Source organism: Strix uralensis, chromosome 9, assembly GCF_047716275.1.
Source record: "Strix uralensis isolate ZFMK-TIS-50842 chromosome 9, bStrUra1, whole genome shotgun sequence".
Lineage (NCBI taxonomy): Eukaryota > Metazoa > Chordata > Aves > Strigiformes > Strigidae > Strix > Strix uralensis.
The window spans coordinates 10,602,291-10,626,508 of record NC_133980.1 but is presented as its reverse complement, the minus strand read 5'-3'; the positions used below and the strand labels follow the sequence as shown (position 1 = coordinate 10,626,508).

Below are 24,218 nucleotides of genomic sequence, written 5' to 3'. Positions count from 1 at the left end.
CAAGCATGCTATTAAGTGAAACACTGATAAGCTCATGGTGCGTGGTGCGGTCAGCCAAAGAATCTCTGCTGGGTAAGAGGGAACTGTCAGCCTCCATGGCAACTTGAAACAACCTGACTTTCAGTCTTGCTGAGCTATGGTCTTTATCCGCTTTGCTGCTTCTCTTAATGTTCTCATGTCTTGTCCCACCAGTGCTGCTTTTCTGAAACAGCTTTACACTGTTGATAAATGGTAGCGACACAGCAATCTCACAACGTTGTTCTTTGTTTCTGCTTTCTTGTCTTGAATGGCTAGGAGCCTATGAGCTTTCTTGCCCACAGAGTACATTTTTGGCTTTTAGTAAACGGCCTTTGGTTATGGATGGCTCCATCTGTGTTGCAGTCAGAAGTGTGACATTTCATCCAACTTTAATCCAGTAGCTTCAGTGCTGAGAACAGCAGGCTACAGCTGCTAAGCACTAAGCCAGAGCATATGTGGGTCTGTACTACTTACGTTGAAAGCAGGCAAGAATTTATGGTAAAAAGGAAAGAAGGCTATGAACTCCTACTAGCATTGCCTCATCTGGGGTGTGTTTCAGATCACATATTTGGACTGTAATTTCTCTCTGCACCTTTTGAATGATGATCAACCTCTAGTTTATTTTGCACTGAGCACACAGTATAATTTTAACTGTCATGGTTGCAAATGAGGAATTCCCATCATTGCTGGAGAAGGGAATGCAACTCGCAACAACTATGTAGTGTTGGACTGGGTGTAAGAGCATCCCTAGTGCTGTTGACTGACTCAAACTGTTGGGTGTGTTAGATCAAAAAGTGTAAAAAATAAAGGGGTATACAGGACAACACAGTCTCTAAAGAAATTGGGGCATGATCATGAAAAAACATCCCATGCAGTTACTTGCTATTAGATATAAAGGTTTTAATCACGTCACAAGTCTGAACAATATATTCTACTCTGAAAAGGCAGCATTGTTTTTAAGCCTTCCTCGCTTCCCCTTTCTTCAGTAAAACCACAGATTTCTAACAAGTTTTGTGCTGGTGCACCCAAGAGATAAAGAAACAGCAATGCTCCAATGAATTTATGCATTTTAACTGTACTTGCAGTAAGTTGTTCTGTATTTGTGTAACTAACAGATGGGAGGGAGTGACTGGAATGCATCTAGTACAGATAGGCGGGATGGAGATGCACATTTTCAGAAGTCAGGAGGAAGACAGATTGCTGCTGAATGAACAATGACTGTATAAACATAAATGTAAAAAGGCTTTGCAGAGTCTCCTCAACTTAAATAAAGCCTTAATTAAAATTCTAAATACAGCAGAATTTCCCAGCAAGCATGGGCAGAGGATCTGAAGTTCCAGTCCTGGCTTTGAAGCTGATGTCCTCTGTGGTTTAATTATGTCTGTTAAGTTCTGGGAGTTCCCCAGCTAGTTCATGGAGATGACAATACTTGTAGGCCTGTGAAAAGATCATTTGTGACACAGAACTTAATTTGTAACTTTAAGCATATCCACCCAAAAAAAGCGCAACACGACCAGCTTTACAGGCATGTAATACTTGCAGCGCAGTGTGCCTGAAGGACTAAGCATTGTTAAAAGGCTAAGGGTAAATAACCAGTCTGTGACTTTATGCTCTTGCTTTTCCAGGCTATTGAAAACTTTGCAATGACAGTAAAAACAACAGCACAGATGCTACAGACCTTTGGAACAGACCTAGCAGAGACTGAACTTCCCAACGATGTGCAGTGCACAGAGGAACTCCTCTCCGCACACACTGACCACCATAGCAAGCTGAAGGTGAATGTTGTCTCATGACAGCTCCATCAGCGTAATATGTGATTTTTGATTTAACAATTTTCTGCCACCATTTGGGAGTCCATTGTCTGGAAAGTACTGAAGAGGAGAGAAACCTGGGTTCAGGAGGTCAATTTGATTCCACTATGAAAAAGGATTTTTTACGGCTTCAGGAATGATAGAACAGGGAAATGTCACTTCTACTCTATGAGAGGGTGTGATGGGCTCACATCTGGAATAGCATGGGTTCATCAGAAAGGATGAACTTACACCGGAGCAAATGGTAGAGAACATCTGTGAGGATAATCCTGGAATAGACAGAATGATCTAACTAGATGATGACTGTCATTTTGTTTTTAAAAAAAAAGGTTGAGGCATATTTAGCTTTGCATAGTAAGGCTCAGAAGAAAACATTACTGCTGTCAACAAACACCTTAGGTAAAACACAAGAGAAAAAATACTACTTAAGCTATATAAGCACAAAAACAAGTTTTATGCAAGAACTGTGCAGTGATGTGGGGACTCCTCAGCTGACATGTTAATGTTTGAGCTTCATTGTCCTTTTCATTGCTCATCCTTCATGCTGTGAAGATGCCTTCTTCTGTGGATGACTCCTTGATAGCTGATGTACTGTGGTTTAGCATGTCACAATGTTGCTTAAGGAAATGCCATTAAGTGCAGTGTCTCAGCACAGTCTCTCAGCTCACAGAACGATCTGTGACACACATTCAATTTGTAGTAGAATAATTTATTCTGTAAGTTGCCTGGTCAGAAATGCAATCTGCTCAGAAATTATATATTATTCCTTTTCTCAGTTTCCGCATTTCTAGATAAACATATCATCTTTGGTAGAGCATTTATATTTTGTTCCAAGTATTTGATACCTATGAAAGAATCCTCCTTTCAGCATTACTATGTTCATTGAATCATAGAATGGTTTGGGTTGGAAGGGACCTTAAAGATCACCCAGTCCCAACCCCCCTGCCATGGGCAGGGACACCTTCCACTAGACCAGGTTGCTCAAAGCCCCGTCCAGCCTGGGCTTGAACCCTTCCAGGGAGGGGGCAGCCACAACCTCTCTGGGCAACATGGTCCAGTGCCTCACCACACTCACAATGAAGAATTTATTCCTTATATCTAATCTAAATCTCCCCTCTTTCAGTTTAAAACCGTTGCTCCTCGTCCTATCCCTACACCCCCTGATAAAGAGTCCCTCCCCAGCCTTCCTGTAGCCCCTTTTAAGTAGTAAAAGGCCACTAGAAGGTCTCCATGGAGCCTTCTCTTCTCCAGGCTGAAGAACCCTAACTCTCTCAGCCTGTCCTCATAAGGGAGGTGCTCCAGCCTCCTGATCATCTTTGTGGTCTCCTCTGGACCTGCTCAAGCAGGTCTGTGTCTTTCTTATGTTGGGGGACAGGTACTCTAGTACTGCCGGTGGGGTCTCATGAGAGCATAGCAGAGGGGGACAGTCACCTCTCTTGACCTGCTGACCACACTTCTCTTGATGCAGCCCAGGATACAGTTGGCTTTCTGGGCTGCGACTGCACATTGCTGGCTCGTAGTCAGTTTTCCATCCACTAACACTCTCAAGTCCTTCCCCGCTGGGCTGCTCTCAATCTGCTCTTCGCCCAGCCTGTATTTGTGCTTGGGATTGCCCTGACCCATGTGCAGGACCTTGCACTTGGCCTTGTTAAACTTCATGAGGTTTGAACAGGCCCACCTCTCCAGCCTGTCCAGGTCCCTCTGGATGGATCCCTTCCCTCCAACGTATCAACTGCACCACACAGCTTGGTGTCGTCGGTGAACTTGCTGAGGGTGCACTCGATCCCACTGTCCGTGTTCCCAAAGATGCTGAACAGCACTGGTCCCAACACTGACCCCTGAGGAATGCCACTTGTCACTGCTCTCCACTTTGACATCAAGCCATTGACCACAACTCTGACCCATCCATCAAACCCATGTCTCTCCAATTTAGAGACAAGGATGTTGTGTGGGACAGTGTCAGAAGCTTTGCACAAGTCCAGGTAGATGATGTCAGTTGCTCTTCAATTGTTCGCCAGCGCTGTAACCCTGTCGTAGAAGTCCACCAAATCTGCCAGGCACGCTTTGCCCTCAGTGAAGCCATGTTGGCTGTCACCAATCACCTCCTTATTTTCCATGTGCCCTAGCATATTTTCCAGGAGGATCCACTCCATGATCTTACAGGTGAGACTGACTGGCCTGTAGTTCCCAGGGTCCTCTTTATTTCCCTTTTTAAAAATGGTGGTTATGTTTCCCCTTTTCCAGTCAGTGAGAACTTCACCAGACTGCCACAACTTCTCAAATATGATGGATAGTGGCTTAGTCTCTTCATCCACCAGTTCCCTTGGGACCTGTGGATGCATCTCATCAGGTTCCATGGACTTGTGCACCTTCAGGTTCCTTAGATGGTCTCAAACCTGATCTCCTACAATGGGTGCTTCTTCATTCTTCCAGTCCCCGCCTTTATCTTCTGTGTCTTGGACAGTGTGGCTGGAACCCTTGCTGGTGAAGACTGAGGCAAAAAAAGTTGAGTACCTCAGCCTTTTCCATATCCTGGGTGACCAACTCTCCCTTTTCCTTCCAGAGAGGGCCCGCATTTCCCTTATCTTCCTTTTATCACTGATGTACCTGTAAAAGCCTTTTTTGTTGCCCTTGATGTCCCTGGCCGGAATTAATTCCATCAGATTTAATTCTATCAATTCTATCTACGTTGTCCATCTACAAGATGTGAGCATTGTTAGAATAAGTGCATACAATTTGTTTGGCTTCTTTTTTTTTTCCCTCAGGATGAACTGAAACTGGCTGTGAAGCAGGGGGCCACCCTACTAACATGCATTAGGGAGCCAGTCACCCGAAGTGCCAACAGCAAACTCAGTCCAGATGAACTGGAAAATGTGGCAACAGTAGAAAGGTCAGTGAAGCTAGACTACCTTGTGCAAGTTGCTAATTTATTCCTAAGAAATGCAAGTGTAATTTAAATTATTTAAATATGCAGGTTATCAATTCCCCCTGGTTCAGCTATTCAGGATTTATTGGACAAGTAACTCAGAGAAGGGATTAGTTTTGAGGAAGTTATTTGATTAAACTGTCAAGGCAAGTTCAAACAAGTCCTGAATTTCTTGGTAATTTTTGGTTAGACCACTAACTACCTGGCTGAAGATTTAATGTAGAACTTACTTTCCCCATAACATATGTGTTCTCCAAACTTTTATGCTTGGTTAGAAAGTGGCATCTGAATCCATTGAGATGAGAGGGTATGTGCTTGTGCGTGTCTGTGGAAACACTGGGGGAGGAACAGATGAAGATGACACTCTGAAACATACCCCTTCACAGCTGCATAGAGAGAGAGAGAAACCCCTATTCCTTCCGCAATGCTAGTTATTACCATAAAGCTTTTAGTCACCATGTAGAAGTTTCTGCTGTGCCATGTGATGTAGTGGAAAGAGAAATGCCATGCTAGTGTTTCAGTGTGTCTGCATTCACTAGGAACAAAGCTGCCAAAAGTAAAGCTGAGCTGATATTTTTCACTGAATACTTTAAAATCCTTTAAACAGTCACCCCAAAGGAATTTGCGAATTCATCTTGAATTCAACAACTAGCTTTGATTAAAAACACGTTTTTCAGGGATAGATTGAAAACAGAACTTTGTTTTTGAGAGCAACAGGAGGGAGCTATTGGTGTTTGCCCCAATAACTTGATGATTCCAGCACTCACTGGGCTTGTAGAACATCAGACCTGGTCCTCTGCCTGACCAAAGAGTGCCCATCTATTGAAATATAGGATATTCAGAAAAGACTTTATTTTCTTTTTTTTTCCCAGTTCAAAGTGTTCTACTTTGTAATACAATTAATAGATCATTGAGAGACTCTGACGATGACTCACTAGTCTGGTGTCAGACATTTTAGTCAAGATGTATGACACCTTGATACTAATTTCTTTGCAAATAAATGTTTCATCATTTACACAAAGTGAAACAATGTCCATGGGAGGCACTATGAGCTCCTCATCTATTGTTTTTAATGAACTGGGAAAAATGATTCAGCCCTTCCCTATTTCTGATGGGTGAAGAAAAGGAACAAGTTGTAGAGTTCTGCTTTAAGCATTCCTTAAAATAATAATTGCATCATATTCAAACTGCATTAGCCTGGGATGAATTATCTTTGAAGAATTGGGTGGAAGCTAGGGAGAGACAGCTGCCTTTGTCTGTCAGCGCATGGAACAGCTCTGTGTTCCTGTTGCAGGTCAGGAGGCAGGACTACAACTGCCTCAGTGAATCCATGTAGTTGTCACTCATCAGTCACACTCCTGCCTGGCCCACTGCAAATTTTATTCTCTTTTGCTTAAGGGAAAGTTGACATGGAGCCTTCTTACATAGGCTCGCCACCATTTCCCTACTCTGCTTTCTGCCATCAATTACTGTAACTTAAAAGAAATTAACTATAGGTAATAAGTAAGTTCTTTTCATTCTAATTTCTTAACAGGTTGTTGGCTCAGTTGGATGAAACAGAAAAGGCTTTTGATCAATTTTGGACCAAGCATCACTTAAAACTAGAACAATGCCTGCAGCTTCGACACTTTGAACATGATTTTAGAGAGGTATTTCATTTGTTCAATCTGTCTAGCCTTCTCTGGTAAATAAGGTCAAACTTTACCCATACCTAGAGTACACTGGCAATCCAAAAAGGAGGTTGGGAGGGAAGCCCTTCATTATGAAATAGGAAATTGTTATTCAGAAATTAAATTCTTGACAGCTATCGGATATCTTACAACTTTTGAATAAGGCAGAGTGAGGCAAATGCCAGCCTGTTAGGCCAAAATGTGAAGCACCTACTTCCTGATAAATCATTTTGTATCTACGTGTGATGTTATTAATTATCACTTCTTCTGTGATGGTAAGTTTCCAATCCCACCAGAGTCAATGGAATAAATTCAGAAAGCCCAACTGTCAGCCCAGAGGCTGAAGTAATACACATTCCGGACTAATATAGACTCTGGAGTTACAGATCTTCGCAACCATGTGGGCCTGAATAGTGAGAAGCAGGGCAACTCTTTGAAGAATAGTTGATTGTTGCCTTATTCCTTGGCTTTTCCATTTTGGAATGAGCTGAAAGACTAAACTTGAGATGCAGACTCTTCTAAAAGATGTAGGTGAATGTTCAGAAGCCATAGTTTGTTATAATTTTATGAGTATCTTGTGATGGGGGTTTGGGTGGGGTTTTTTGTTTTTTTCTTTTGTTGTTGCTGTTTTATGTTTGTTGTTGTTTATTAGGTAAAACTGACATTGGATAATCTCATGGAAGCACAAGCAGGTTTTGCTGACATTGGAGACAGCGTGACTCGAGTGGAGCACCTCCTAAGGGAACAGAAACAACTGGAAGAGAAAGGACAGGTTTGCACTCAATATAGTATTCTAGCTGCTATAGACATGATCTAGACACTTCCCTGTCACTGTCCTTACATCACACTTGCTCTTTTCTCATGAGTCATTTTAAATTGCAAAACTCAGATCCTAATTTCCAGAAGCCAGGGCTGTTCAGACCCAGTAGTTCCAGTTCATTACTTGGAAAGCTAGAATCCAGTTCAAAAATCTGTATTTCAAACCAGGAAAGTTAGGTCCATCTTTGGAACCTGAAAAACTCAGAATACTTAGCAGGTTACTTTGGCCAGATAACTTTTTAAGACCATTCTATTCAAACTCATAGCAGTTTGAGGAACACCCATGCCTCCAATAAACATCTTTGTTTTCCAGATATTTGGACTTGGTAATTCCATCAGCTGGTCAGCTGTGATATACATCACATTTAGTACTATTAGAAAGCGTTGAACAAACAAGTAAGTTGAATCAGAGGAAGATGAACATGAACAAATGGAAAAGCTGATGATATCTTTAAGAATAGAATTAAGATTTAGAAATACTGTGATATTTGCACAGTCCTTCTGCAGAAGCCTAAAGGAATAAAAGTTATAGTAGCATGCATTTTCCTTCCATTGTCCACATCACACATAAGGTAGTGATGTGTGCTCTGTTCCTGTTAGCCACCTCTAACTTCATCCCATTGTGACTAAGCTTATGAATTGTACTCAGTAGGATCCCAAGAGTTTTCCATAATATATCTTGGAATCAAAATAAACTAATGCATTATAAACCTGGCAATTAGTGAGTGGAAAAAAATACAGGTTTTTTTGATTATTGGGAACTTTGCAGGGGAAAAAAACTTGTAAAATGAACGTCCTCAGTATGTGAGAAAGAAGGCGGCATACGCTCACGGAATCATAGTTACCACAGAATGATTAAGGATAGAAGACACCTCTGGAGGTCATCTTGTTCAACACCCCTGCTCAAGCAGGGCCACCTAGAGCAGGTTGTCCAGGAGGACAGGTTGTCCAAATAGCTTTTTAATATCTTCAAGGAGGGAGACTCCACAACCTCTCTGGGCAACCTGTTCCAGTGCTTGGTCATCCTCACAGTAAAAAATTGTTTCCTGATGTTCAGATGGAACCTCTTGTGTTTCAATATACTCACTGACAACAAAGTTGGTCTTCAATGTAAATATAAAGTAAGACATATCAGCTAGATTAATATCCCAAACCTTTACTTCCAGGCTACAGCAGGGATTACAGAGATGGATTGTCTTTATTATGCGTGTCATTTTAAGATCTAACTTTGGATTTTTTTCTCATTAATTTTACAGGAACCTTTGGAGAAGGCCCAGTCTCTAGCTCTCCATGGAGAACAGCTCATCCAAAACAACCATTATGCAGTTGACTCCATTAGACCAAAGTGTGTTGAACTCAGGCGTATTTGTGATGACTTTACTAATGAGACCAAGAAAAAGTATGATATTTTGGGAAAGTCTCTTGAGCTGCATAAGCAGTTAGATAAGGTGAGTTAACCTTCTCAGATAACAGCCCTGGTAATGTTCTACTGAAAATTAATGTTTTTATAAGCTCAGGTAATTTGGATGAAGAGAAGAAGTATTTATTCTTTTTTTTTCTCCATTTCATTCAGAAACTGTTACTATAAAAATTGGAGCAGTAGCTTCCCATAATTATGGTCTTAACATGATGAAAAGTAGGAAATAAAACTAAGAAAAAATTGCCCTAGGCCTAAATTTGAAATGAAAACCAAATGTATTCCAGTGCTTAAAAATGAACAGTTTACTGCTTGCTCAGTTGTTTTCAGTTCCTCTGATCTAGCTACAATAGGAAGCTAAATGCTTTAAGAATGTCTGCATGCTATTCCAGACTCATCTGAAACAGGAATTACCAAAATTTTACCGTAAAAACCTGCGTATTTTTAACTGAGTTTTATAGGCCTAAGAGGTTTTGGAGCATTTTGATATGGTTCAAGTATTTGTTTTGGTTTCTAGATTATTGTGTGACTGAACAACCGAAATGAGGTAGTACAGCGGACAGATTTTGTTTGCAGCAACCACAGTAGCACTTTTCCTCTTTGCTTGGAATATTATTATTGTACATGTTACTGGACCATCTAGGCCACGAGAGCTAAACTTGCTATTGTTCTATATATCTAGGTAGAGTGACTTGAGGCCAGGAACTGTTGGGTGCTACAAAGTAACATTCATTCCCTTTAGTGACATGTTAAGGCAAATCCATATTTCATGGAGCAAAAGCAACACTTCACAACATGGACTGTCAGTGATGATGGAGTCCTTCTTGCCCCATTTTTCTTTAAAGGCAAGCCAATGGTGTGAAGCTGGAATCTACCTCTTAGCTTCCCAAGCTGTGGACAAGTGCCAGTCACAAGAGGGAGCTGAAACTGCACTCGTTGAAATTGAGAAGTTCCTGGTAACAGCTAAGGAACACCAGCTCTCTAACCCGAAGGAGTTCTACAATCAGTTTGACATGATCCTCACCCCTGAAATAAAGGTAAAACCCCTCAAATGTGCATGCAGTCACTTAGAATTTCAAAATTACAAATTACCTTGTACATGAGAGTGTACTGGGCTATATGTTTGAATCTGCTCAAATATGCCTCTTGCCCTACACCAAAAGGGCACAGAGGTGAGCACATGGGGCAGTAAGTTTTACTCAGATGAGTAGTCATGGAACACATACGTGATTTTCTTCAGAGTAGTGCTAGAAAGACTGCATGAGTCACCATGTCTTACTTGGTGAGTGCATGGGCTGGGTTGCCTTAACTGCAGCACACTATGATCTTCAGCTCTAGTCTGAGTCTGGGTAACAGAAGTCCTTTTTTAACTTGCTCAGTCCGGCACTAACAACCATCTGTTGTTTGACTTTTCTTTGCTTAGGCCAATGCCCAAAGAATTCTACAAAAACTAGAAGATGTACAAGAAATGTTTGACAAGAGGCAAGTAAGTCTGAAGAAGCTGGCAGCCAAACAGACCCGGCCAGTACAACCTGTTGCCCCACATCCTGAATCTTCCCCAAAGCGAGCATCACCAAAGATTACCAGACCAGCAGGAGTAGGTAGGCCATGAACAGCTGCTTTCAGATACACACCTATGTTTTGTCCACACGGTCATGTGTAATTTTTGTTATCAGAATGAAGACTTGCATTGTTCAGTGTCAGCCTTGTAGGCCCAGCTGTTAAAAATGAACATGAAATATCTGTCACTGCAAGCATACAAACAAGGGTGAATCAAAAAAATTTGGGCTTCCCTTCCTAGGTCTAATCTACAGAGTACATTTCTATACTGTTTCTCAGTAAGTCTTACGTGACTAATTCTTGAACACCCAAACCAGGCTAGTTACTGCAAGCGTGCAAAGTAAGCGTGAGAACCTCTTTCACATTGCATATACTGTAATATGAATGTTTGAATTTAAAAGGTCACAATTCTTCGAGTTTCAATCAGATCCTTGCAAAGGCTAAGTGTTCATTAGCGACACTGACTCATTTGTGCAATTTTTGTTTTTTCCCTCTATATAACTGTTTATTCACTTTCTAGTGTTGTCCTCTACTAACTATAAAAGTTGAACATTGCTTCTGTTTGGAATTTACTGAAAGGTCCTGATTTGAGGTTAGCATGTGCCTTTAACCAAGATAGGTATTTTCTGATAAAAGAACATGGGTGAAGCTAATTTGAAACAGCGCATCTTGGAGACCAGCTACCCTGTACTTGGTGGCAGGAAGGGGTTTTCCCTTTACAGCAGAGATGCTTGTAAGAAATTTAAAAATGGAACCTTAGGGCTTTTTAAAAGGGGAAGCTTTAGCAAAAAGCCTTGAAAAAAACTGGTTTGCCTGAAGCGCATACAGTAAACTTTGTTTTCTCAACGGGAAGATTAGGATGGCCAGTAGCCTGACCGTTTTGCTTTCTAGGCATACTATCACAAGGTCACACAAATGTCCCTGTTGTTGTTCTCCACTGCTCCCCAACACTCATCCTTTCTTACCATGGAAGATCATCTTCTTCCAGTTACCATGTTGGTTTGACATCTGTACTTTTTTCCCCCAAACCATGCTAGCAGTGTTCTTAACAATACAGTTGCAACCTCAAGTTTCAGCTTCACTATTGGCTTAAGGCAAGCTGAGACCACAATGCCTTTGAAGAGGTCCTGGTCTGCTCTGCTACCCACACATCCTCCAGCCAATGTATTCTCCTCCTGCACTGTTGTTGGCAGTCAATTAGCTGTATGAGTTGTGATTTAACTTGACAACTCAATGAACTGACTGCAAAAATGTAGTAGTTAGTTTTCCATTGCCCGAGTTACAAAAATGCAGGGAGCTTTGGAGATCACATAGCACCATCACCTGCTCAAAGCACCACTAACTTCAAAGTTGATCAGATTGTTCACTACATGGCCACTAGTGCTGAAGCAAAGGAAGTTGTGGAAAAATGGGGTTATGGGGTCAGTGGGTCAGAGCTAGTTAGTCCCTGTTAGTGGTACTACAGTTTTAGAATGGCTTTCACCTATTGTGAAACTCCAGGCTAAGTGTGTCTTGCATTTCTGTTTATGCATGCAGTCTGTGTTTCTTGAACTTCTTTCTTGTCATTTTAGAGCACTTGCAGATTTTTTTAATTAAACTTTTGGTATAGGTAGAACCTTAAGGAATAGTATATAAATGACAATGCTTTAAGTTTTGATTCTTGTTCGTACAGCCAATCCAATACTGTCAGCTTTTTCACAGAAAATCATGAGATGCTCCCTTGCTCTGACCCTTGCATTGCAGTTCCGTGTTACACAACACAGGATAACTGTGTGATAAGGATTAGCCTCTGATGTCCTGTTGCAAATTAATAAGTGGATGAAATTTATTTTAAAATGTTACTCTAGTTGTTCTGTGAGGAGATGCAAAGCGCAACCCAGTCCTGTTCAGACGACAAGAAGCAGACTGTATCATCTTATTCAGATTCTGTGTGCCTGAATATGATTGACCTAAAGTACCTCTGTACAAAGAAACAGAAGTCCCTGACTATCTACAGCTTATTCTGGGGCTTAAAACCAGTTACTTTAACTGCCCTGAACAGTACATGTATATTTACATATACTGTGTAATGGCATCCTTTGGGTATTATCATACTGTCCACTACAAAGAGTTATACTTCGAATTTCCGGAGTGCCCTTTCCCTCAGACTGCCAAAGCACTTGGCAAGTACTGTTAAGTATTTTAACTTCTTTTTTTCAGAAAGAAAACCAAAGCACAGATAAACTGTGATTCACCAAGGGGTTTCACAGTCTGAGTCTGAAATGTGGCTGAGCCTAAAGAGAGGGATACTGAGTCCTATTCCAAGCCTTGAAAATGAGGCTGTGAAATTCTGCTCATGTTGAAGCTACCCTCTTTTGGACTTTCCTCTGCCCTTTCTTCTCATTGACAGGATCAGTCAGTATCAGCATTTATGTTTGGGGAGAATTTATTGAGCACCATCTTGGAAAAATGAGAGAGGCTAAAAGAGCACCTTCTTGAAACAGATACTGTAACTCATTGTTATTTGTTACCCAGGACACACCTGAATATTTCTGAAAGCTTGCAAAATAGAATATGGCAACAGGGAAAAACCATGTTCCTAGTCTGTGTAAAATACAAAGGCAGACAAAGGCAATAAAATGTGGTAAACAGAAGACCAGAAAGAAAGGCTTTTGTTCCCAGGCAGCAAATGTAACAATACCATGGCAGCATTGCAATAGTTGTCTGTGAAAGGAAAAAAGTTACGTTTGTTCCAGAATACATTTTGTTTTTACTTGCTGACTATTCATTTCCCTAACAAGGAGTGGTAGGGAAAATTCAATCTAATTCAGGGTGCTAATGGAAAAATCTTAACAGATGTGAAGGGTCAGGCATGAAATCCTCCTGTGAGACTCTTCATTTTACATGGACATGCACATAGGTGCATACAGGCAGAGAGCTGACACCATGTATGAGAGAAAGGGCAGATTTCTATCAGGGAAACACCTGTGACAGTTCCTTATGTCTATGTCCTTATGGTCTCTGGTAACTCTTGGCAAAGTTTTAGCTTAGTGAAGTGCCAGAAAGGCAACTCAGAGCTGCACTGTAACTCTACCTCACCCAGTGCTTTTCTGTGGGTCTGGAAATTCTGAAACAAAATTTTAAATTCATACCATTTTTGCTTGAAGCTTTTGGTTTCACAAATGAACTTGTAAATTTTGCAGGGACAGGCCTGTTCAGCATTGAAAAACTAGTACTGGAATTATGATGCTCAAAAGTCTATGCCAGCTGGACTTGGTGCACATTTTAGCTGTGGAAATCTGTTTAAATATTATTCACAGATCAACTCAGAAAAGGCAGAAAACTCTCTGCTGTCCCTTTTATAATAAATGCATTGAAAATACTTAAGTAGTGTATATATAACACTTTATTTCAAGGAGAACTCTGTTTACTCCCAGTGGAAGCTGCTTGAATACTGCTAATGGCTAAACTTGTCCCTGTATATGTTGGGAGGAAAGAAGTGGCACTTAATGGGGAAATTCCTTTGCTCTAGTTCACTTCTGAGGGCATCATTTTTGATGATTTGACTACATATTTGTGGTCTGCGTTTCTGTACAAAACTCCTTAGCTGGAGTGAACTGGGATAGGTCCACAAAGTCAAACCGTGCGGGCTAGCATTGCCTATAGGCTGTCAGGCACACAGGGCTAAGCCACAGAACTGTGAAGGATAATATAAACTATTAGAGATGACTGTAGTTAGCATTTCTCTATTTTAATTTGCTTGTAATTCTCCCAAACTCTGGCTCTTGGAAATGAAACTTTCCCAAAGGCTATCTTCTTCAGCCTGACACTTTCTTGGAAAATTTCAGTTAAAAATGATTTGGCCATCTCAGTGAACAAGGCTAGGAAAATTGTCTTGCTTTAGTTACCTTCGTGGCAAGAGCTTCAACAGGACAGTACAAAAGAGTTTCGTCCCTTTCTAAAGCGTCCAGACTTGGCAGAATTATAAACACTTGGGGAAAAAAAAAAAATCTCAGTACATACACGTTCATTATGTATGAACTTGCTACAGTTTGGCTCCTACAGTCTCATTTTCTTTGTTGTCAGCAAAAATCTTCGGAACCCTGAGACAAAATATGTTCCTTATTCCCTGCACTGTTTGTTTCCTTGCAGTATGATCTGGCAGCAGCTTAAGTCCTTCTTAATGCAGGGCTGTCACTGTCTCCCCTTCTCCTCTCCTCTTTGCCCTGCACAGCAGTTTGTTTGTGACTGCTTTCCCTCAGTACTTATGGTCCCATAACTAGTGGGAACAAAGGAGGGAACTGTCACTGTGGGGGGTTTTTTTGTTTTGTTTTGGCTAGTTCAGCTCATCATCATCCAATCCCATGAACAGCAATGCTGCCAAAAAGGGAGACAGAAGCCTGTGGCCAGAGGTTGGGAGGAAAGGGAGAACTGTACCAGTTGGGTTTTCTGGAGTCACCCCTGAAACTGTGACTACTTACTGCTGCTTTTACTCGTGCTGACATGGGAAAGAGAAGCTGGTGCTGTAGGTGTAAAGGTTTCAACCCTGTTAAAAACCCATATGGGTGTTAATGTGATTCAATTTAGTGCAGTTTGGGGGGATTTGTTTTTAATAACTTGTGCAACTGTATGAAGACATCTACATTGAAAGAGCAGTGGAAGACTGAAATCAGAACTACTGGGCAGGGCATGTGCTCTTGAACGTGTGAAGTGGCATATAATACTCGGTAACCTGAAAATTCAGTTCTAAAAATGTCAAGTTGGTCTCCCAAAGTAGTGTATTCTCTTTTGATCTTTATCTATGGAACTCAGAGATCTCAGTGTGGTTGATAACAGCCTGTTACGTCCGAGAAGTGTTGTGAAAACAGCTCAGTAAATATTTATGAAGCACTTGAATTGTAAAAACGACCATTAGCAAAACCACAATTATTTTCAGAGCAGGGATTGAAATAGCATATGGATAGTAAGGCTCTGGGCCCCCACCGAGAAATACAGATAAATCAGAATAATGAATAGCTGCTCATGAATTAAGTGGTTTTGATTCCATGCACTGAATGAGGCCAGGACTCTTAGAGAGGGTGGACCAAGATGCCTCAGCAGCAAAGGGGCAAAATAGGGTTGCACATGTAACTTTGCTTCTGGCATCTCCTGTCTTCTAAATACTATAACATACTCACCTAGGGATTTCTTTGTGTGCAACATAAATGTGAAATACAGGAGCAGAGATATCAAAATTTCTGTGAGCTCATTAAGCAAATAACATGTTTAACAGCACATTGCACATACAAAATCCATGACTCGCCCTACAAGCATCTTAGAAGGCCAACTTGGAACATGAAATTCATATGGGGGAACACAGCTGGAGCCTTTTCAGTTCTTTAAATACTAAAACTTAAACTGGTTCCATCTCAGTTAAATGTGTACGACTGCTCATTGGATCCATTCCAGCGTTCCTCACAGTCACTAATGCGTAACACTCACTAACTAGTAACATCTGGATAGAGGATAAAAGAAGAATGTCTTGCAAAAGTCTGGGGATGTGTGCAGGAGATGTGAGGCTGCAGAGAGATTAGCTGACTCAGAAAAGATGATGCATATGATTTTCATTAATGGTTTTGGGAAACCACCAGTTTCTATAGTTCAAGATACTTCTATAAACAAAGTAGAGAAAAGGAAAAGATGCTTTCAATTTTGTGGCAGTAGGGCTGCTATCACACTTGGGCAAGTCTGAGGAAACCAAGCAGTGTGTCTGTAGAATAATATTCTACATACAACGGCCTTGCTTTATGCTTCTTATACAGGCAGATTTTCAGGGGGCTTGACGGCAATTTTGCTAGAGCAAAGTAGTATAGATTATGTTGCCTAAGAATGGAAAATACTTTCTGTATTAAGCCATGAAATGATAAACCTTAGATGCTTAGCTGTTTCTTTAGCTGCCTAAGCATGCTGTTTTGTCATCACTGGCATTTAAAACAACTATTAAGTCATTAATTATCTTCAAATTCGTGTTCCTGTGGGACAGCATGAGCTGCAAGCCCCAATAAACAGTTTAGCAGACTAGTTTCCATGCCTGTTCTTGCCAAAGGACTGTGATTCTGCTGTAGGTGATTAGTGAGAACACACAGACTCTTCCACAGAAAACAGGTAGGGAAGGATGTGGTTGAGAAATTCATACAAGACCTGAAGATAAAGCATGGTAGTTATTTGAGGGGGGCTTTGAATGTCTTACAAGTGCTGCGTAACCCTCGACTACAGAGTCTGTGTCTCTTGCTAGCTAATGAGTTACATTTACTGTAGCAGGAGCAAACTTGAGGCCAGTTATCCAAGTGGACTAATCCACCTGTCTCTGAGCACCTGGGAGTTGCACACAGTTTTGGTTGTGCCTCATTGTGTGATGAAGAGCCCCCCCCCCCCCCATGAGATGAACACCTGACAGATGGTACTTGTACCCTGCCACACAGGAGTGGGATGGGGAAATGGGTGAAACCACAGCCTTTCCTCACAAGCAGCACAGCAAGTTGTCCTCACTGAATTTATTTCAGTCCTGGAGTGCTGGAGAGACTGCAAAGCAACATTGAACACAGGAGTCTGTCTCCTTTCCTGGCAGCTTTAGGGACAGTACAGCCCACATTGCCATTTGCTGTAGGCTAGGTAATAAAACAGTAATTCCATATTTATCATAAAAAACTAAGCAGTACTAAAGCCCCATAGGAAAAGCACAGTGGTGCTCCAGGTGAATGCAAGTGATAGACCCAAACCCTGCTCTACTGTAAATATTCTTGAAATAAAATGTTTACCTCTGCATACAATGCCCTTTAACAATATTTGCTTTAAAAGGAGCATCAAGCAATTTAAAATATTAATGAGTTCAAAAGGAAATCTTCATTACTCATTATCCAGGGGAGTACTGTGAAACAACAGGATGAAAACAACCTTGAAACCATTGAGACCTTAGATTGTTTATGGATAGGTATAGTTTTCTTTTGTTCCTGTGCCTTTGTTCTTTCAGTAGGCAGCTGAACACTGTTAGTTTCAGCTTCCTCAGCGGTACAGTCCAGTAACGACCTTGAAACAGCCAACTGTACTGAATTTTATACGGGAGTTTCCCTTATAAAATATTTCCAGTTCCACAGTAATTAGTGCAATAATAATTGGCAGGTATTTGGGCTGTTTCTTTCCAAATTGCTCCACAAACTACTTAAATGTAGTGTGACATGCAGCAGTCTCTGAATATGGGGCAGTCAATAATTCAAAAATAGTCTGGAACATAACCGAAAACAGATTGCTTCCTGTTTTCAATTCATTTCAGGGTCAGATTGGAAGGGGAAAGTTTGCTGTGTCAATCTGAAACAAATTCACCCCTAAAATATAAGCAGTTAGATTTGACTGCTTTCTTATCTTGTATCTGCCTCCTTCTTTCTGAGACAGGTCATACAGATGAAGCCGAGACTAAGCTAGTAAACTGACCTGAGCAATTTGCTGCTAGATGAAGGAGCATCTGCACTTGGGCTTTTTGTGAATGTGTCACCTTTCACTTAAACTATCCAGTGCTCTCTTTCCTGGATCACCTGGAGCTGTCTGAGTTTGTAAGCTGTGATCCAGACATCAAAGTCATAACTGTTTTAGTTTTCAGCCAGGATTTTCATACCAATATCAACCGTACCTTCAAGCCAGAAAGTTTTCTGATTAATGAATAGGTCAAACAACTTGGTATTGCTGACTACGCTGTTCTAAGTAAAAGTTCTCATGTTACCTGTAAGTTACCTGCTTTGCTTCCATTCCTTTTAATAACATATCCAGTAGATATAAAACTTGGGGATTAGCTTTGTAGAGCAATCCAATGGACTGAACTCAGATTTAGATAGCGCAACTGGACACTGGCAGCATATCTAGGGTACTCAGGAGTGCCTGGTAAGTGTGCGGGGAAGAGTATGAAACAATGTCTTGGTTTCCTTTAATTGAATCAGAATTTTTGTAATCAAGTCTTATTTTTTTTAATGCTGATTTGACAAGTTAAAAATAATATATAGCTGTGAGAAACTGCAGGAAAGAATATTGTTCAGTGTGATCACAGCTGGCATCATGTCAAGATGGTGGTAGATGAGAATTTAAAGCTAAATAGAATCTTCAGGATGCATTACAATGGAAAAGAGTGAATTTGTTGATGTCTGTAACCTCTTTACTCAGGGATTCATGGGGAAAAACATAAAAGAGCCTGTTTGAAAATTCATAAAATAGGTGATAAAGGTTGGTATTCTGGTTTTACCAATGGTAGAAATCATCGCCTCTGTAGATTTAGAAAGTTATGAAAAACTTTGACTTAAATAGCTTGTATTTGCTGCATCTTGCCTTTTTTTTCCCCTTGGTTTCAAAATGTCAGTACACCACTTTTGGGGTGAGAGAACAATTACTACTTCATGGAGAGCTTTCTTGGAGATGGGAAAAAGACATCTGTTGAAAGTAGTACTCAAAACCAAAACAAATCCCCTGCTGTATATTCTGAAAGAGTGTGATGGAAGAACCAAATAGTCTCGACATTTGCATTTCAGCTCAGTCCTGGGAACCACAAGAATCTTCTACCCGTTGATTATAGCTGCTGGTGGTTGCCAGACTTTGCTGTTCCATTGAAGAAACTTTCTAATATGGAGTTATTGTGAGAAAGTAATAGGCATGAAATGGACATTGCCAAGTCCTTGTGTCATTCAGCATGGAATAAAAACAGGAAGATTTAGGAAAGAGTTGGAGAGAAGCTGCTTTAATTAATTCTCTTTCCAGCTGCATGATAAGGCAGTTGAAAAGACACAGGGTAGAAGTGTCAGCTTATGTTATTACTGTCTATGAAACTGATACACTCTTTTTAATACCATATAAATTTGGGGTGTTTCTATGCTTTTTTTTTTTTTTAATGACAAGGGCATTGGAAAATCTGTCAATATCCTCCCCATTCAAAGATGTCTGCATCTTTTTTATTACATCCCTCAGCTTCTCCCACAGAAGAATAAAAAGTTATTACTGACAACCAAGAGTCTCAACACATCAAAACATTAAACTTGGTGAAACCATTTTAAACAGAACATTTGAAACTTGAAAACACCAGCTTTTATTTTTGGAAAAGTTCTTGTTCAATTAGAAAATTTTCCCAGAATAAAACCAAAAAGGACCTAATCTCAGAATTACAACAGTTTTGTTCTCTGTTGCCTGACCCAGATTCTTTCATCATTTTATCTAGTATTCATATTTGTTTTTACCATGACATGCCTGGTTGCCTATATCAATTCAGCAGCTAAGAAAAAGGAGAGCACTGTTTGTCTCGTACTTATATAACATACACTGTGAACTCATTATCAATTTAAAACAAAGATCCAAGCTGTAACAATGAGATGATTTTACACTCAAGCCAAATGTATGACTCCCCTTCTTACAGTTCATTCTAAACCTCTTGTTTGGACAGCAGTCTCAGGATAAGTGGTTAAATTGCTAAGGATGATTTTCTAGTAGCATCGGAGAGCTCATGGTCAACTGTGGTTTACAGAGCCTGCAAGGCCCAACAAACCTGATACACAGAGCATATCCTGAAATAATTGAAATGTATGTCATTACACACATGGTGATGAAACCTTATAATCTGATATTAACAAACCATTACCAGAACCAAAATTTCCTTTCTTTCAGAACCCACACACATAACACCACCTGAGCTGAAAACCTATGCACATGAAAATTACCCAACTGTTGATACAGCTGGCTAACATTTACCTCTGCTACCCTAAAGATGTTTGCCAGGGAGGAAGCCAAACCAAATTACTCCTTACAGCATGGAGCCATAAGTGCCAATTCAAGACACAGTGGAGCACCAAACAACATAGCCCATCCCCTTCACCGCTCCAGCCACAATTCAGTTCTCTAAGCCACATCTCAGTTACCACTGATGTGACAGGAACTTTGCTCATTACTGTTATTAGGAAGTAGGATTTCAACTTTTAGCACACATTTTCTAATGTTAGATTCTTTTTGACTCCTTCAGCTACCAACAGGCGGTCCACAGAAATTTCTTGTCCTCCAAAGTCCATTTCTGAAGTAGAGTTATCAAAAAAGAAAAACATTAAGAAGACTAAAGGTGGAATTAAGGTAGGAGTATCTGTGTTTTGGGGCCATCCCATACTGTGAGAGAACTCAAGACAATATAAATATGGGTTTACATATTTATACTTGTAAACGTTAAATTTTTTAAGCCAACTCTAAGCAATTTTTTTTGTTACACTTCATGTTGCAGTTTGAAAGTTACTCAGATGACAGTGTTAAGAAAGATTTATGCTTCACGTGCATGGAAAACCAAGTTACACTAAAGTAGAAATCATTTTCAAAGGACAAAAGGGGAAATGTGGAGGGAATGTCCAACAATAATACATTAAAGTGCATCCAAAATGCCCGTCCTTCCTTATAGCTTATGAACTCTTTTGTTTCTAAAACTAGAATCTTATTCCAGCTCATCTGAAGTTACGATGTGTTATGTTCACTATTTTACAAAGTTATATGGTTTTTCTCATTTAAATATTTTCTAAGGGTAGTTTCTACGTAAAGGAGGAAAGACTAGACATTTAATACTTAAAAATCAACCAACCAACCAAAAAAATAAAGAAAAATTCCACTGTTACCTGTTGCTGCATGGGCAAGTATTGTTCAGAGAAATGTATTTTGCTTTTGCATCTCTATGATGAGATTTGTTGCATTATTGTTTCTGCAGCAAGATTCTGTTTAGGGCTCTTTGACCATCCTTATCCTTTCTTCCCTATTGCCAAGCCTGGCAGCATTTAAAAGCCCAGCCCTTACCACAGAGTCTTTTGTTTCAGCTGTAGAAACTGACTGGGATAACAAGCTCTCAAGACAGGCTTTTGGCCTTCCTTGAGTATTTTAAGACTGGAAACAGGAGGATCCAGAAACTTCATTCATCTGCAATTCCTGTAACTAAGATGAAGTGCAGCTACAACCTGAAACTTTTAATTTGCCCAGGCTAGCTGAAATAGCTGCTTTCAGAGACCAGACTGTTTTTTTTTCCTGTCAAATTCAAGTAATGCCTCATTTGGCTTTAAAATGTTTGGGTTTAGACCATGTAAAATATCCCTGTGAAAGAGACAGAAGTACCACCACTTAAGTTGTATTCTGAAGGGTCTGTGCACAAATGTTTCGTAACTTTGTCAGCACCCCCTTTAGTTACAATTCTACCAAAAATAAGAAAAATCAAAACATACAGTGCCATTTGCCCCCAATCTTTTAAATAATAACATCCCTTTGCCATAATTCTCTTGCATGTTCCCTGCATTAAGATTCATAATATTAGCTCTTTAGGACAGCATTAGAATGGTAAAAAACCCCCACAAGTTATGTTTTGAGAAAGAAAAAAATGAGAGGGCCCTGACTGTGTTGAGGGAAATATTACAACTAATATTCAGAAAAGAATAGCAAAAAAAGTTCAGTAGTGTGGGAGAGGTATTATCTTGATTTGGCTGCCTCATGGAAGTGTGAGGAAAACAGCAAGTAGCCTATTTCACACTGTTCAGCACTTTGGGGGCAGAAAAGGAGGAAGGGAATAAGTACATCTCTGGGGGAAAGAAATACCGCAACCTAAATTAGGTTATTTACCAGGGAAAGGAGATGACACACTAGCCCTTGGAGTTGCGATTGTTAACTTTTTCATAGTTCATTAGTTATTTTAAAGGTGATATTTAAAGGTGAGCTCTATATGAGAACATAGCCAATAACATAGATCAAATTTTATGATGAAAGTTCTTTGGGTCTTTTCCAGTTTAGTCCATTATTATTGGAAGTATTTTTAAAAGAAGCATTTTGGACTTTCTGATTTTTAATGAGTAATTCACAGAATGAAACTCTTACATTAGCACTTCTTACACCAGTAACAGCCACACATGGATGTGCTACTTTGGCCTAAATCCTGTTTAATCCTGTTAGTACATAAATTCCACACAGATCAGAACTAGTTGTTTTGGGGTTTTGTTTGTTTTGTTTTTTTCTGGGGGAGATGGGAATAGTTAGGGGGGAGAAGGGGAGGAATAGTGTTACCCTGAGGCACAGAAAACTAAAAATGCATCGTGTCTACCTGGCACAACTCTATTATTTAATTTTAACTTTTCATATAATGCAAGCTACTTCAACCCAACTCTTCTGCTATCCATACCCCTGACTTCCTCATACATTTGACCTTTATTTCCCTAATGCTGAAAAACAAAAATTAAATTCAGTCCGTTTTCTGAAATGGCCAAAACAGCCTATAACTTCAGCAATAAACACAGAATAAAATCTAGTTATCAGAAGGAACATACAGCTGGTCTCACCTTTGTCTAATTTCACAGAAAGTCACTTTGGAATTATTCTCATCAGCAATGCAGGTAATCAGTTGCATTTCTCTCACATAGTTAGGTATATGCAACAACGTGGTATAGGCTTTATAATCCATTCATTCATTTTTAAATCTACTTTCCAAGACTACAGTGCAAATTATCTCTCACTCTCCTTCCCTCCCACTGTTGCTATAAAGTTTATTTGTATTTTATTTGTTCTGATAATAGTTCAAGTGAGGATAGTTTATTAATGGAGTCCACCATCATCACCAACCAGCTAAATAATTTAGCTATACAGCATATAAGACAGGCCACTGCTTTTTCTTTTCCCCAGAATCAGCCCTTAAAAACTAAAGTTATCAAGAACTTAAAAGACTCTACCAGAGTTTAGATATTGACTGGGATTAACTGCAGACTCAGCAGCTGAGTTGTTTTACTGAATTTGAAGGGATTGCCTTTGAGTAAGCCCAAATAGTGCTTGATACTTTCAAGGCTGCAGGCAAAAAGGAGTAAAAGCCTGCTTAGAACTTGCCTGGAGCACACTTGAAGTGATCCAACTCTGCAAGACTGGACAAGGAAGTAGGTTAATATTATCAAAATACTACAAAAAGCCCCAGTCCATTTCAACCTGGGGACAGCCCTTGCGCATATACTGTTCTCAGTAATTGAGGGTATGCGCTGTCTTACATATAGTGTTACTAGTGCAAAGACACTTCTCAGAGGCACAAGATGGATTCCCTAGACTTCTCCATATGGCACTGTACAAAGAACTCTGAAAATGTTAAGTTTTTGGGTTGGCTTCAGGCAGGAAACAAACAAACAAACAATCAAAAAATTGTATTTCAGAGTCTAAGGAACAGACTGTTATGCCTGTAATTATCTACATAAGGAGCTAATTCACCTTCTATGGTAAAAGATCATGAAGACTACCTGGAGTCAAGAATGCCTCCCATGCCAGTACTGAGCAAATGCATTCTTGATTTACAACCTGCATATATAGAATTCAATTATTTTAACTTGCCCAGTGATTTACTAGTCTAGGGAGGATCTGGTTTTTATTCTTTTAAAGAGTTAAAATTCTCTAAATAAGAGCATCAGCAATTAAGTATTTTCACTTTTAATGTGTCCTTTTTATTCAGATTGAAGTGATGCATGAAGCTAGTCAAGGAGGATCTAGCAGAGTCCTGGTGATGAGTGAAAGTGATGAGAACTTGTCAACGAGGAGGAGGTAAGGCTGCACGCATGAGCCAGTGCAATTTTTTTGTTCTTAGAATGTAAATAACTGCATTTATAGTACATTCTCTAAAACTTCTCTGAAGTTTGCTAAGATTAATAAATAGATATAATCAAGTCACTGAAATGCTCATAGCCATGCATTTATACACACTATCTGCTGGAAAAGCAAGCAAGATGGATCTTTTTGTTTGGGGGCTTGCAGGTTGGGTTTTTTTGCAATTTTTTTTCTTAGCATTAATTACATGATATAAGAAAATAAGTGATTAGAACAGGCCTTGCATGTGTTTACAAAAAAGCAGTATTAAAGATCATATCATTGTGTTCAGGATATTTGTATTTGACTATATGCCTCTGAGAGGATTATTGCGCTTAAAAAACCAGAATCTTTTCTCCCTTTCTGCAAAGTCTTGAGAAAGAGATTAATGA

The 24,218-nt window shown here is 40.0% G+C and overlaps 1 protein-coding gene across 11 annotated transcripts in view; it reads left to right on the top strand.

The window, feature by feature from the left end:
• The window catches only part of MCF2L2 (MCF.2 cell line derived transforming sequence-like 2), a 187,060-nt gene that overhangs the window by 71,034 nt on the left and 91,808 nt on the right, over positions 1-24,218 (top strand). For 10 of the 11 annotated variants that reach the window (XM_074878598.1, XM_074878596.1, XM_074878599.1 and 7 more), the window contains exons 7-15: positions 1,644-1,793; positions 4,595-4,719; positions 6,290-6,404; positions 7,078-7,197; positions 8,501-8,692; positions 9,507-9,698; positions 10,085-10,262; positions 20,225-20,328; positions 23,696-23,784. In XM_074878598.1, the coding sequence (XP_074734699.1) occupies positions 1,644-1,793; positions 4,595-4,719; positions 6,290-6,404; positions 7,078-7,197; positions 8,501-8,692; positions 9,507-9,698; positions 10,085-10,262; positions 20,225-20,328; positions 23,696-23,784 (1,265 nt within the window). The remainder of the gene's footprint in view (positions 1-1,643; positions 1,794-4,594; positions 4,720-6,289; positions 6,405-7,077; positions 7,198-8,500; positions 8,693-9,506; positions 9,699-10,084; positions 10,263-20,224; positions 20,329-23,695; positions 23,785-24,218) is intronic. The other variant, XM_074878601.1, reaches the window with a different exon arrangement.